The sequence below is a fragment of the Thamnophis sirtalis genome, unplaced genomic scaffold (genome assembly GCF_051295495.1).
Source record: "Thamnophis sirtalis isolate CommonGarterSnake01/CBP01778 unplaced genomic scaffold, rThaSir2_p1.2 scaffold_5, whole genome shotgun sequence".
Lineage (NCBI taxonomy): Eukaryota > Metazoa > Chordata > Lepidosauria > Squamata > Natricidae > Thamnophis > Thamnophis sirtalis.
In genome coordinates, this window is record NW_028261385.1 from 61,972,603 (window position 1) to 61,987,974 (window position 15,372).

Below are 15,372 nucleotides of genomic sequence, written 5' to 3' on the forward strand. Positions count from 1 at the left end.
CAAGTGAAGACACGCTGAGAGCTATACAATCTTATCTGATCTTAGACCAACACAGCCAAGCAATAAAAGTGTCAAGTTATAAGAAGCCAAATTATAGTAAATTGGTTTACAGCCCGCTTAAGGGAAGCCTGAGGGGGTGTTGAAATAAAGGAAAGTTTTCTTTATCCACGTAAGCAGCATTCAAAACATTTAAGAAATAGAGTAACCACCAGGCATAAATCCATTAAGAAAAAAAGCCAATTCGCCACTGGATTCTTCTGTTCTTTGGTTTCAATTAGCTTACATTTTAGTGCGGACCGTCTCTCTTTGAGTAATAAAATCAGCTTACCAGGTGAATCCACTCAGACCATTCTTAGGGGCAACCTGCAGTTTCGGTTAGCATAAGCTAATCCAGAAAGGAGTTGGCAAGAGGGGTTAATTCCTCGCCCCCCAGAGACTTTGCGATCGTCTCTGAGGTCACTGGATCTCCCCTCACCTTTCACTGTCTTCTACGGGACAGCTAGGGTCCAACGACCCGTCCAAAAATCCTTCGGAATAGAGGAATTTCAGGAATAGCCTGAAACTCCATCTTCTCACTGCTAAGCCCCGCCTTCTCCCCAGCCTACCTCGTTCTTTTTGCAGTTTTGATTTTTTTACGTTTACTCTTCACTTCACTTTCTTTTTTCTTTAAATTTTCATTGTTTTTACTTTGCAAAAAAAACCCTTATCTAATACAAAATTAATTTTTAAAATTCTTTGAAAGATGTTTAGGGCTGCCAAAGGACATGAGCTCCACACTTTTGAATCACCTATTTCAAATAGATAGCATGTAAGTTTAACTGGTAAAGACATTCACATTCAGTGATGTTTCTTTTTTTTTTTAAAAAAAGGTGATTTCCAAGATTTTTGAGGTATAGTATATAGCCAGTTTATCTAGGCTATACAGTGGCTATACAGTGGGAGACTGTGAGTTCTAGTTCCTGCTTAGCCATGAAACTCAGCTGTGTAACCTTGGGCCAGTTACTCTCTCTCAGTCTCATAGGATTGCTGTGGTGGAGAAAATAGTAGGAGAACGGTATATTGGATATGTTTGATACTTTGAGTTGTTTGTAAAAGAAATAAAGGTGGAAAATAATAATACACAAACAAACAAAGAATTTTGGATTTTTGTGAATTGAGGTGTTATCTCTAACTCCAAATATGCTAGAAAAAAATAGTATTTTGTTGCTACGCTATGAACCAAGTTTAGATTTCAAACATTTGGCCAGAGAAATTCCACATAGAACTGATGTCAATGTTCCAACCTTGAGATAATAGATTATGGTGGTCAGATCCTTTTCTTAATGAAAAGCAATTGCATTCTTCTCACCAGATGGCACGTGCTGTTGCCAAAGCCATGTTTAAGCCATCCATTCTGCAGCAGAAGACAATTTCAGTAGTGGAGTGAAATATGAATAGGGTTCATTCAGCTCTTTCTAAATCAGAATGCTTAGCTCTCAATTCATTCTACTTTATTGTGCTCTTCTGATAGAAAACCTGCCCAATTCACAATAGTTTTTATTGCTCTTTGTAATGTTTCTGGAGCTCTGCTCTTTTTATGTACACTGTCAGCCATTGTTTCATATAGATCCCACTACAATATAGTTACACGATTCTTGTTTGAGTGGGAAAGTCTTCAGGAGTAAAAAAAAAATGCTTTATTAATGTCTCAATTATTCTGTGCACACAAGTAGGACAAGTATTCACATACTGGATCAGGCATGTATAGGTTACATTTTTATTTCTTTGACTATTAAGATGAAGCAAATAGTGTGGTGTTTCTCAATTGAAGGTTATTCAATAATGCTCTTCCAGATATGGAAATATGATATTTAAAGAAGGTTAGATCTGACTTTGTGATATATTGTCTGCAAATTATGACACCAAATCTGATATAACAAGATTGCACTGTTTGATATCTTAAATATACTCATAAGGACAATTAGAATCTTTATGCGGGGGGGAAAAAAACACCATCCAAAAATCTTGAAATAACATGAAGCTACAGTTCTCCAAATGTTGGGCAAACTTCAGTAACCAATACAGGTAGTTCTCAACTTATGATGACAATTGAACCCCAAATGTATGTTATTAAGTGAAATATTTGTTAAGTGAATTTTTTCCACATTTTATGATCTTTTTTGACACAATTGTTAAGTGAGTCATTAACAATTGACTTTGTTTGTTAGAAGGTCAGAAAAGTGATCACATTATCCCAGGACACTGCAACCGTCATAAATATGAATCTGTTGCCAACTCTCTGAATTTTGATCACATCACTATGGGGATGCTGCAATGGTCATAAGTGTTAAAAATGGTCATAATAGTAATTTCTTCAGTGATGTAACTTCAAATAGTCACTAGATGGTTTGTGGTAAGTTGAGAACTATCGCAGTATAATAAGAAATCATTTAACCATTTTTAAAAAATTATTGCAGTATTACTCTTCTAACAAAGTATTTGCTAGGATATACAAAAAAAAAATCAACATGTTAGCAACCCACTCAGCTTAGTACTATCAAATAATCAAGTAATCAGTGGAACTTTGACTACTACTATTCATTCAGGATGGAAATATTGAAAGAACACACAGATTCAACATATAACCCACGGTCGTAATTTTCCTTTCTGCTCTTGCATTCCATTTAGATTTGTGCACCAACTCAAGTAAATTACAACTAGAAATACTTGTATGAACAATGCTAACTACTGCAACCAATATCCTCAGCATTAGTCACAATAGCCAGTGATCAAATAGTCATTTTGTGCAGATGTTTTGATTTTAGCCAATCAAATGTCTAGTTAAAGAACAAGACATCCCAGTTGGGAAAGTCCTGTGATCAGAATGAGATTCTGGTAGATAGAGGAAATGAAAAATAATCATAGTCATGTTAGTCTATGGAACTATCTGGGGAATATGACCAGTGCAAGCAATAGAAAAGCATGCAGTATGTCTAATTTACCAGAATTTTAAATAAAGGAAGGCAGAATTTCTCAACTTTGACAAGATGAAGATGAGTGGATTCTCAGAATTCCTCAGCCGTGCCAAGGTTGAGAAACACAGAAAGTCTTTTTAAAAAATCAGAGAATTGAGTGGGGGTAGTACATCTGGGAATTAAAACCAGAGTTCAACAATTTAAAGAGTCTTGAGACAGAATTAGTGGATTCAACGTAGAATCAAAATTAAGTATTGTTGATATGGGATTATATTTGATCTTTAGAGACAACATAAATGATTATTTCCTCCATCTCTGGAAACGTAGAAACTTAGCCTGTGCAGGATTTTGGATTTAATTCAGAAGTGCTTTGGAATATATGAGAATGCAAGCACAGAATTAAAGAAATCATACCAATTAAAATGGATTGCTCAAATGGGTCAAAGCTAGATTCTTCATTTGTGCATGCACACTTTTCTGAAACATTTGATGCAGCCTTCCTGAATCAAAACTGAAATAATATATACCTTTTTAGTTAGCCTAATCAATATTCTGATGAGATAGTATTGGCAGAATACTAAAAGTTTATATGTTAGATATGGATACACCCAACCTAGCTAAGAGGCAAACATATAACTGATTTCCTCATTGGATTTTTTTAAAATTCCGAGTGGTAAAAAATTTAATCTGATAGGTAGCAATTTTAAAACCACTGAAGTAATATATATCTGTCTGATGTGATCAGTGATAGGACTTTCTCCCTTTCACATGATGTATGAGAGATAATATTATACTTAAATAGTAATCTGTTTATGTATAGTAAACAAAGTGGCTGTTGAGGATCTGATACATAATTGTGGTAATGTAATATTATTGCATAGGATTTAACTCCTTTATAAGTCCTATTTATGTTTTCTTTTATTCACCTATATTATTTATCCATTTCTTGTCTTAGTCTTAGTTGCAAGATTATTTGATTTTATAGTTAATTTAATTGATTTTATAGTGAAAAACCAAACATTTATTGTATGTATGTATGTATTGTATGTATGTATGTATGTATGTATGTGTGTGTGTGTATGTATGTATGTATGTATGTATGTATGTATGTATATATATCTGGAAAGCCAAAATAGATAATCAAATATTTTAGAAAAGATTTACATAAAAATATATTGATGATATTGAAACGGTTTAAAAAAATCCAACGATGGCCATTGCAACGAAGTTAGCAAGTCTTCTATAGATATGCAGTGACCTGCCAGCAAAAAGGACTAGGACAATGTTTTTAGATCATTCTCACTATCTAATGTGCCATTGATTGATTTTGTTTTGAGTAAAAGTTGTGAAATACTTTGGATTTAGAAAAACAAAATACAGAGATATACAAAATGTATAATGCAGTAGGGAAAGATTTAGTACATTGTACAGTGGGAAATACAGTTCCTTTATGTATTCTGCATCTTTTATTTAAGCACCTGCATATTGATTTTAATCTATTTGCACACTGGCAGAAATTTTAGTCTTTGGGGAAAACAAATAAACAACTCCAAGATTTTTAATAGCTGATTCACATAATATTTCAAACATTGGATGAACACAAAACTCTATGCTATCCTAAGGGTGTTGTTTTTTTAAGTATCTGATCCAAATTAAGATGAAAGTATAAATTAAGCTAGCAGGGGGGAGTTTCAGCAAAACCTCTGAAGCATTTATATTTTCTCTATTGGAATGAAATCATTTTATTGTCAGTTGTTCTAAATTTAAAGATTGCCATTTATAGTGAAATATAAAAGAAACTGAAATAATTATTGATTTGTCTGTCATCTGACTTTGCAAGACTATTTTTAATCTTTCCTGCATCCCTTGGTTACATTTTAGTGGTGAACAAAAAAAATTCTGTTTTAATTTTCTGACAATTTATTAAAATATATTTGGACTGGAAGCTTGGTTGAGGCATGGCAAATTGAACTATACACGAAAGGCTGAGAAAGTGAAGTAGAAATGGATCCATTTACAAATAAACTGGGCTGAAGTTTTAAACATTAAAGAAGGAATACAAATGACAAACCAGGTGAATGACTTGGGGGGGGGGATGGTTTATTAAAGCTTTGAAGAAATCTGTGTGATGGCTAAAAAGAATGGAAGAGAAATAAAGTTCTATTAAAATATTGGATTTCAATATGTTTTAAGATACCCCCCCCCCCCCATCAAAGCTGGCAGCAGCCAGACCATTGTGCAAGATTGGACTATGTGGAGAGACCTGCCCCATAGAATTGCCAAAGTCAGACAGGACTGAATGGATAATGTTATTACCATCACATCTTAAGAACTAAAAGAAAGGAATATAAATTTGGTTTATTTAATCATGATTAAAATAAGACATTTTGTTGCAGATTCTGGCAAACTTTTAGAGACTTCTTCTGACACCAGGATTGAAAAGTTGATGTTTTATGGATTTTCTTATAGATAAAGAATAAGATATGGGATGAATATATCTTTTACCTTATAAGGGTTAGGAGTTATTAAATTTGTTTACACTTGTTCTAATCAAGGTTAAAAGTTACTTCTTTATTTTATTTTTTGTTATATTCTCTTTTTTTCTCTTTTTCCTTGTACCCTTTCTTCTTTCTTTCTGTTTTTTTCTCTTTCTCTAACTTTAATTTGTATTAGTCTTTACTATTACAATTAAATTCTTACTTAAAATTATATTTGAAAAAATATAAGTTTGGTCCAATTTATTGAGTTATTTACATGAGGTTATTTATGAAAAGAAAGAAAAGCATGAAATCAATTGTAAGATTAGAACAGATATTTCTTCTGAATCATAAATATAAGTTTCTCCCTATTAGGTTAAGCCAATTTCTCTTTCCTTCTACTTTAAGCAAGTGTTTTTCTTTTCCCACCTTCTGTGGTGTTTTTCTTGTTCATAAAACATAGAGAAAAAAATCTTTTCCTTTGTAGAAATTGTTTTTTTACTGTCTAATCTTGTCTGAAAAGCTCAGCCATGATAGCTTTGTATAAGTCTTTCATTCTCAAACTAAAATGTAGGTTGTTTGAAGGGGTGGGTGGTAGAGGGAATGAATCTATGATTTCTGAACTTAACCTGGGGAAGGAAGAATAAGATAAAGATATTGCAAATATTTACATTACATAGTGTGATTTCATTTTTCCAAGTTGCTTATTGAAGCTAAATAACTTTAAGAAGTAAATTATGGGCATGCCATTTATAAAATCTGGCTTGGAGGTATATTGATTGTTATATGAAAGCTATTCATTGTTTAGACTGTGTTTATTGACTAAACAATTATTTAAGTATCTACATATCTTTTATTAACTTTTGTAGAGCTGAATCACTGATTCCTTCATTGTTGTCTGAAATGTGATTGCCTGATCTGAATGGTGAATGAATATCTGGTATTACTTCAGCCTATCTGCTTTTGAGTTTTTGAGTTATTTCCATAAAATCAGACTTGAAAGAGACTGTTTATGCCATGTTTCCAATGCCCTTATTCATGCAACAATCCAAATTAAAATATCTGCAATAAATGGGTATTTTCTGCTCCAATATTTTCAACAAAGGTGATCTCACCTCTGAGTAACTGATTCTGCTGTCAAACTAGAGTCAGTGGTTTTTTCTCTCCAAACATTCAACCAGAATTTCCATTACAGTCTTCCATTAATTTAAATCTATAATTTCAGGGCCATGTGTCAATTTGTAGACTACCAAATGTAGAATATATTTATTTTTGATAAATGTACAAGGTACACAGCAGTGCAAATGATACATACAAATATATAAGTATTTGTGAAAATAAGAAACTTTCCAGGCATCCCCTTACCCCACTCCCCACTCAGAGGGATAGGGAGAGGGAAATGGAGAGGGAGAGAGAGGAGAGGGGAGGAAGGGAGAGAGAGGGGGGCGGAGGGAGGGAGAGGGAGAGATTTCAAGGAGCCATAATCTTTTTGATTTTCCTGCTGCAGTCTGACAATTTTGGGTAAATGCCAGAAATTGTGTAGAACTATCCATTATGTCAAACAGAAATAATGCACAGGAGAATCTGAAATGTCTTTAGCTTCCGGTATATGTTTAAAACCGAAATCCTTCACATCTTGTAACAGATCACAATCAAATTTCCAGAGCTGTGTACTGTCTTCTCAGTGACCAATCTGCAACTTGAATTAGGGATGCTTTTTATTTGTTTGCATCCTATTCAAATATCCTTTTTAGTGCTTATTTGGTTCCTCTCGTTCTATCATGTAAGTGATTCCAACCCATATAGTTATAATAGTTTAGTGCTAAGAGTTTCAAAAACATAATATTCTTGGAGATAGAGTATCATCATCAGTTACCTTCATTATAAGTAATAATTACTTTGTTAGAACAAATTTATCATGTTTCTTCATATTTAAGCAGCCATCTCTCTTTTAGAACGTTCTTAGACAAAAGTATCACATAGGAAATTTGTTGTTTGGATAAAATTAAGTAAGATTATTTAATATCAGCATTAAATTAGGCCAAGGAAACAATTCATTGGTGATATTCTGCTTCAGAATGAAATGAGCTAAACCACAGTAAATCAACCATTTCAAGAACCCAAAGCTTCATTCTGCCAAAATAACTCTTTTCTCCTGTATAATATATCTATTGACAGACTTTCTCTAGAGCTTGTTTTAATGCTTTCTACCTAGCAATTCCGGAAGGCAGGTTTAACAGTATACTATTGTCACAGAAGTTAAGCATACATAAGCCAGGTGAAACTGATTTTTAAGGAAACATTTTTTTTCCAGTCTGACACAAATTGTTAGGTAAGCTCCCCATTGGGAAAGCGAGTACGTTCACCGAAGCGTTGTGAGAGTTGTGTTGGAGAACACACAAAACAGCATATAGAGACACTGCAGTTTAAATAGGCTTTTACTTTCGTGGAAATAGAAGTATCAGAGTCCATCAAACAGTCCAAGTCATACACAGATAAGACAGTCAGTCATCAATGTCTTTCAGTTAAGGGATAATCCAAATAATGTAGTCCAGTATCATATAATCAGTTCAGTACTCAAAGTTTGCTAGCAGTTACAAAACTTACAATAGCTCACGGCACTTTCTAACAGCCAGCTTCCAAAACACTTAGATCAGATCAGCCCAGCATCTAACGAACAGAGAGCTAACAGTCATTCTGGCTCCCTCTTATGGCCGATTGAGGAAAACAGCAACCAATCACATTTTACAGTATGATTTAAAGAAACAGGTCATTGTTACATGATTTATATATTGCCAGCCCAACCGTTAGATTATATTCCTAACACAAATGTTTGCTCTTTTTTTAAAAAAAATGTGTGCAACAGAGGAGAGAATTTTTTTGTAAGTTACTAGATATGGACCTATTTAATTGCCAATTTTTATTACTTTGCCACAAGGATATATCCTTAAAAATATTACCATTATAGGACAAGGTAATTAAAGTGTACATTTGATAGTTTTTGAGGTATGCATCAGGGAAATAATATGTGATGCTTTGTTTGTATTTTTATTTGATTCTGATTCATGATTGTAATAAAGTTTGAAATGAGAAAAAACTTCCTTATACACTTTGAGCTCCAGAGAAAAATTAGACTAAAAACAAAATAACAGATGGTTTCAATGATTATTACTGGCCTAATGGAGACACCAGTTTTCTATTCACTACTAATCTATTGCCTTTATTTCTTTCTCAGTTAACATTTTCAGATTTGAGTGGAAGTGAGTGATATGCATTTTTCAGGAATTTATGTATGGTTCAGCTACAATGTCAATGTAATGTTGTTGCTCACTTCACCATGCTTTTGCTTAAACTGATTCTTCTTTTCGTTTTCTCTTCTTATTTTTACCACTAAAGGCGCTGGTGGTTGGACTCCACTTATATCAAATAAGTACCAATGGCTCCAGATCGATCTTGGTGAAAGGACTGAAATTACTGCTGTTGCTACACAAGGTGGATATGGGAGCTCAAACTGGGTAACCAGTTACCTCCTAATGTTTAGTGATAGTGGAAGGAACTGGAAGCCGTATCGTCAGGAGGAAAGCATTTGGGTATGTTTATTTAATGGTCATTTTTTCAGTTAATCAGAATTACTATTGGGTGCATTCCTGTAATATGTTTGATTAGGAAAGAATCCAGTGCGGTCAGTTTTAAGTGTAGACACAAATTAGACACAAATATAGACATTTTTAAACACGAACAAACATTACATAGAATTTGATGCATGTGACATGCTTTAGTAATGGAAGTCATGATGGTTATTAGTGTGGGGGTGTCAAACTGGCGGCTTACTGGCTGGATGTGTCACATGCAACCCACGCCCATCCCAGCTCCACAAAGGCAAAAAAAAAAGCCACATTGTAATATGTTATGATACCTCACAGTGTGATCGAGTTTGAAAACCTTGTACTAGTGAAACAGAGATTATAGAACATAAGGGTAATAATATAGACATTTTATAAAAATAAAGAGGAAAAGCCTCATTTTTCTTTGAATCCAAATTGTTATCAATATTTACAATATCACTCTAATTCTAAATATTGGGATCCTTAACGTACCTAGATATTTTTCTCTGCTATATGGAGTACTATCCATTTTAGTAGTTTGTTTAAATCTGTGTTTGGTCACCATATATTTTGAAATGCCTTGTTGCAGTAGAAATTCTACCATATCATTTGAGAGATATTGTGTGTATTTGTTTTTCTGCTTGCTCTTTTTAGGAACCTTCCGATTACTTCCCACATTGACTTTGTTGTAACAGTTAATTGTCTATGTGAAAGTTGGAAACTTTTAAATAGTCTGGGTTGAATCCATACACAACTGGATTTATCACAACTATCTTGCCCCATTAGTTTTAAATGACAATATCTGAATTCACTGCAATGTATTAGTAAATAATTTCATTTTTTAAAAATAATATCTGTAAAGTTCAATGACTGAATAATGTAGCTTAACAATTTACTACTGTGATATTTTTCAATTAGCTTCATTTGGAATTCTGAACAAAATACATCAGGCCTGAGGCCTAGAATAAGCTAACCATTTCTTCTATAAGCTATTGTGCGTAATTAATAGCTGATAATGTAACATCTAAACCCCTTAAAGATGTATACATTCACTCACTGAATGGAACAATTTATAATTGAATGTTATTATTATATAATTTAAGGAATGAAATTACAACCAATTTTCAGAAGAAGCGTCAATAATATCCCTTTGTTATTTGGATAATGGATCCAAATTGTTAAAAGAATTACTGCATAAAACAGCAAATTAAAGTTATTACAATAAAAACTTAAATGCAACTAAATGGTATTGCAAAAATAGAAGAACATGAATGGTTAGAAAAGGATTAGCAAATCAATTATTTTAATCTCTTTTCACGGCCAAAACAGGATACCTGTAGATAAGAGAGACATTGTCAAATTTTTTAATATATTTTTATTGGTAAGATACATCTACAACTGTTGGCTGTTTTCTTCTGTATGTATAGTTTCTCCCCAGTGAAACATTGGGGATAATGAAGGCAATGAAGCTGCTTCTGATATCAGTTCCAAAAGCTATATATGTAGTCATTTTTCATTAATCTCTTCTTCTGTCTGCAGCCACCAAAAGTACTTTAGCAAGAATGGGGGGGGGGGGAGCAAATGTCATCCTGATCTTCCTTCAACAGGAGTTTTCTCTGAAGATGAGGCTTGCCACAAACTCAAACACTTTATTAACAGATAACCCAAACCAGCATCAATGCATTAATGACATGCATTAATTAATAATTATGCATTAATAACAAATACCAACTACTTCTTAAAGACTTTGCAGAGAACTTGTAGCTGATAGTTAAAAGTGATCTGAGATTATTTAAACCAATCTCTTTCCTTAATGCAGGAATCTGTTAAACTATCATATCCAGAGTCCATTTTAAAATCCTTGGTAAGAAGGCGACATCATTTTAATATTCTCCTTCTAATTTAAGCTGTCTTGCCCCTTGTTTCAACAGAGCACAGAATTACTCCCTTTTGTGTGTGATTACCTTTAGATGTTCTTAGATTGTGACATAGAGAAATTTGTAATTGGGGCAGGATCATTTCTACATGTTATTGATGTCTGAACAAGGTGAATGCATGATTGTGTGAACTTATTTTTTTATTGGTTGCTATCATATAGGAAAAGGAGCTTAAAATAGCTATGTGAATCAGATTGTGCAAGTAACTAAAAAGAGTACTTTGACATTTTCTGTATGACACTGCATGGGTTATAAAGAAGGTAATTTATATTCATCTGGGCATTATTAACATAAAATTATTATTCTTCGTGAGGACTTTATTAAAAAAAGAAATATTTGTAGCCTATGTTGGATTAAACTTTCTAATAAATTCTAGGCTTCGCTATCTTTTGTTAATCGATTTTCTGAGATACTCAGAGACAAAAAATAAACAACTCTAAGTGCATATTTGATTGTTTTTATTAATATAAATCCCAATGTCAATATATACTTTCTGCTTTAGTATGTTTCACTAACTTCAATGGGACCATTTAAAACAGTTTTGTTTTGTTAATCATTCCTAGACTGGATTCATTATCATCTAAACTGTCTGCAGCAATAAATGTCCCCTAAAGTATTATTAACAAAAATGGGAAATAATTTGCCGGTATACAATTCTTGGGAATGTTTTGTGTAACTTTTTTTATTTTAGAACACTTTTGACTATGCTACAATTTTCTGATGAATCAGCTGTGATTACTGAAAAAATACATATATTCAAGGAAACCACTTGGCCTTTCTAAAGATAATTGCTTTTATATTTGATTAAATTCAGATCAAATCAATTGCATATATTATCTCACTTAATTTCTTTCAAGTGGCATTGGTTTAAAAGGTGAGATTAATATCCCTTGGATTTCAAGGCACTGTGATATTAACAGTTATGGTCTGATAGCACTTTGAGAGTTTCAGAATGAAGGAAACATTTCATGATTTTTTTTTTGTAGATTTTTTTTTTAGATTTTATTTAGCATTTATAGGCCGCCCTTTTCCCTGAGGGGACTCAGGGCGGCTTACAATAATAAGGGAAGGGAAGTGAAGACAAATATATATTAAAAAAAACTGTTCCATGCGTTGAGCACTAATCTATGAGTAGTTATACTCATACTTCTTGGTAGCAAGCCCTACTCTGAAACTTTGTATAAGGCATACCAGTGGTGGGATTCAAAATTTCTTACTACCAGTTCTGTGGGCCTGGCTTGGTGGGCTTGGCTTGTTGGGTGTGGCAGGGGAAGGATACTATAAAATCTCCAGTCCCACCCCACTTCAGGAGGATACTGTAAAAAAGTCAGACTAGATGAGGCACGTCATTCTCCTGCCGCCTCCTGTAGAGAGCACTTTTTTAGAGACTTTTTTAAACAGTTAAGCACTAAGCAGAGTCATCCACGGTGACTCTGGCAGCAACTAGCTCAGCCTGACCTCAGCTCTTGTCTTTTTCTTTTTACATTTTTTTCTTTTCATGATGACAGTGGTGAGGTTCTGCCTCCCCTGCCTCCCCTGACTGTACGTCCCTGGGTGTTGGATACTAATTTAGTTGTTTTCAACTGGAGACTAAACCAATTCCTGGATCTCAGTACTGTTAATGCCTATTAATGATAATTGGATGTGGATTGGGGGATCTCTAAATACTGTGCAGTGGTGGGATTCAAAAAAAGTTACTACTGGTTCTGTGGCCGTAGCTTGATGTGCATGGCTTGGTATGCACGGCAAGGGAAGGATACTGTAAAATCTCCATTCCCTCCCAACTCCAGGGGAAGGTTACAGCAAAATCCTCATTTCCTCCCCATCAGCTGGGACTTGGAAGACAGAGAATAGATGGGGTTGTGGCCAGTCAGAGATAGTATTTACCAGTTGTCCAAACTAGTCAAAATTTCGGCTACCATTTCTCCAGAACTGGTCAGAACCTGCTGAATATCACCTCTGAGACATACTCAAAACTGAGGAGGGAAGCAGCATTAGCCATGGAGTCTCTTGCTCCCCTCAAAACAAGGAGGACAGTACCAGCAGAGATGTTGGGAGAGGGCCTTGATCGGATTTCTTGGCGCAAGTTCCAGCTTGTTGCTCCTGAAGAAGTGGACAAGGCCATGGGAGCGGTGAGTGCCTCCACCTGCTTACTGGACCCGTGTCCCTCTGGCTGGTCTCGACCAGCAGAGAGGTAACACGAGGCTGGCTCCAGAGGTTGTTAACACCTCTCTACAGGAGGGATCTTTCCCGCACCCTCTGAAGGATGCGGTGGTAAGACCCCTCCTTAAGAAGCCTTCTCTGGACCCAGCTATCCTTAATAACTACCGTCCAGTCTCCAACCTCCCTTTTGTAGGGAAGGTTGTTGAGAAGGTGGTGGCCTTTCAACTCCGATGGACCTTGGATGAAGCAGACTATCTAGATCCCTTTCAGTCGGGTTTCAGGCCTGGTAACTGCACTGAAACCACTTTGGTCACACTGACGGGCCAGGGATAGAGGACATTCCTCTATCCTGGTGCTTCTTGACCTCTCGATACCATTGACCATGGTATCCTTCTGCGACGGCTGCGGGAGGTGGGAGTGGGAGGCACCGTTTTACGGTGGTTCTCCTCCTACCTCTCGGACAGGTCGCAGTCAGTGTTGGTTGGAGGACAGAGGTTGACCCCTAGGCCCTTTAAATATGGGGTGCCACAGGGCTTGGTCCTGTCCCCCCTCCTATTTAATATCTACTTGAAGCCACTGGGTGAGATCATACGCTGGCACAGGATTAAATACCATCAATATGCGGACGATACCCAATTGTATCTGTCCGCCCCGTGCCTACTCAGCGAAGTGATGGAAGTGATGTGCCAGTGCCTGGAGGCTGTCAGGGTCTGGATGGGAGCGAACAAGCTTGCACTCAATCCAGACAAGACCGAGTGGCTATTGATATTGCCTCCCAAGGATAATCCAGATATTCCATCTGTTAGCCTGGGTGGTGAAATTTTACACCCCTCAGAGAGGATCCGCAACTTGGGTGTCCTCCTGGTTCGCAGCTGATGTTAGAACACCATCTGTCGGCTGTGACCAGGGGGGCTTTTGCCCAGGTTCTCTTGGTGCACCAGTTGCGGCCCTACCTGGACCGAGAGGCACTTCGATTAGTCACTCATGCCCTCTTCACCTCAAGGCTTGATTACTGTAATGCACTCTACATGGGGCTGCCCCTGAAAAGTGTTCGGAGACTACAGTTGGTCCAGAACGCAGCCGCGCAAGCGATATCGGGTGTATCTAGATACACCCATGTTACACCTATCCTCTGCAAGCTGCACTGGCTTCCTATCGGTCTCCGAATGCGCTTCAAGGTGCTGGTCATAGAAAGTGTGATGCCTGATGGAATCATCATCCTTCCATCACTCCCTTCATTCTACTAGAGGAAATGTGATTGGCTGGCTTTTTGAAAATCTGCAAACTTCCTGCTTTTCTGCCTTATCATAGAGGAATGTAATTGCTGATTAGTAGCAAATTGAACTGGTTTGCTCCTCTCTGGCAGCTATATCATTATTATAAAGAGGAAAACTTCTGTTATTCTTCCAAATGAATTTGGCTTTCATTTTTCCTTGTTTATATATCTCATATTGTCTATTCATTCATATGAATGTGTTTCTCTAATGTAGTGTCTGTGTGTGTGTGTGTGTGTGTGTGTGTGTGTGAGAGAGAGAGAGAGAGAGAGAGAGAGAGAGAGAGGGAGAGGGAGGGAGGGAGAGAGAGGGAGAGAGAGACCACTTAACATATATGGGTTTTTTTTAAAAAAGATTATTTTATTCATTATATCCATTATTTTGCTTACAAATTTATTCATTGGAATTTAGATCATTAAGTAGAGCTACTAAAGGTTATAAATTAGTATGGACTTTCCTTTTTCAGAGAGACATCTACTTCCAGAAGTTAGTTAACTGAAAAACTTCACTTTTTAGTAGCAATAGAAATGTCTTCTATAGTAAGGACAAAAAGTTGTTAAGAATCAGTCAGGGAAATATTTGATTCTATTTTATCAAAGCATCTTTTTTCCACTCAGGTTTTAATAGAATTTCTTTTCCCATTTGAGTCAACTAATCTTATGTGAAATAGAGAGGAGAAAAGTATAATTGATAATAAATATGAGTGAGGAATAAACCATCTTTCACTGAAATGGAATCACCTCACTTCAATAGGAATGTTTGGTTAGCACCTGTAAAAGCTGCTATTCTTATAAAAATAGCTTAAAGAGAAAGGCCAAAACTTGAGGAAAAAGTTTACATTTTCATTATAAGAAATGTATAATGATCTTAGATAGTATTTCTACAACCAGTTCCTTTGTTCTATAATTATTTTTCTTTAAAAAAATGCAGTAGAAAGTCTGAACAATACTGTGTGACTAATT

General features: G+C 35.5%; 1 protein-coding gene across 1 annotated transcript in view; it reads left to right on the forward strand.

Moving 5' to 3' along the window:
• Positions 1-15,372, forward strand: part of CNTNAP4 (contactin associated protein family member 4) — a 294,703-nt gene that overhangs the window by 90,614 nt on the left and 188,717 nt on the right. Inside the window, exon 3 of the mRNA XM_087715908.1 lies at positions 8,828-9,021. Coding sequence (XP_087572034.1) covers positions 8,828-9,021 — 194 coding nt within the window. The remainder of the gene's footprint in view (positions 1-8,827; positions 9,022-15,372) is intronic.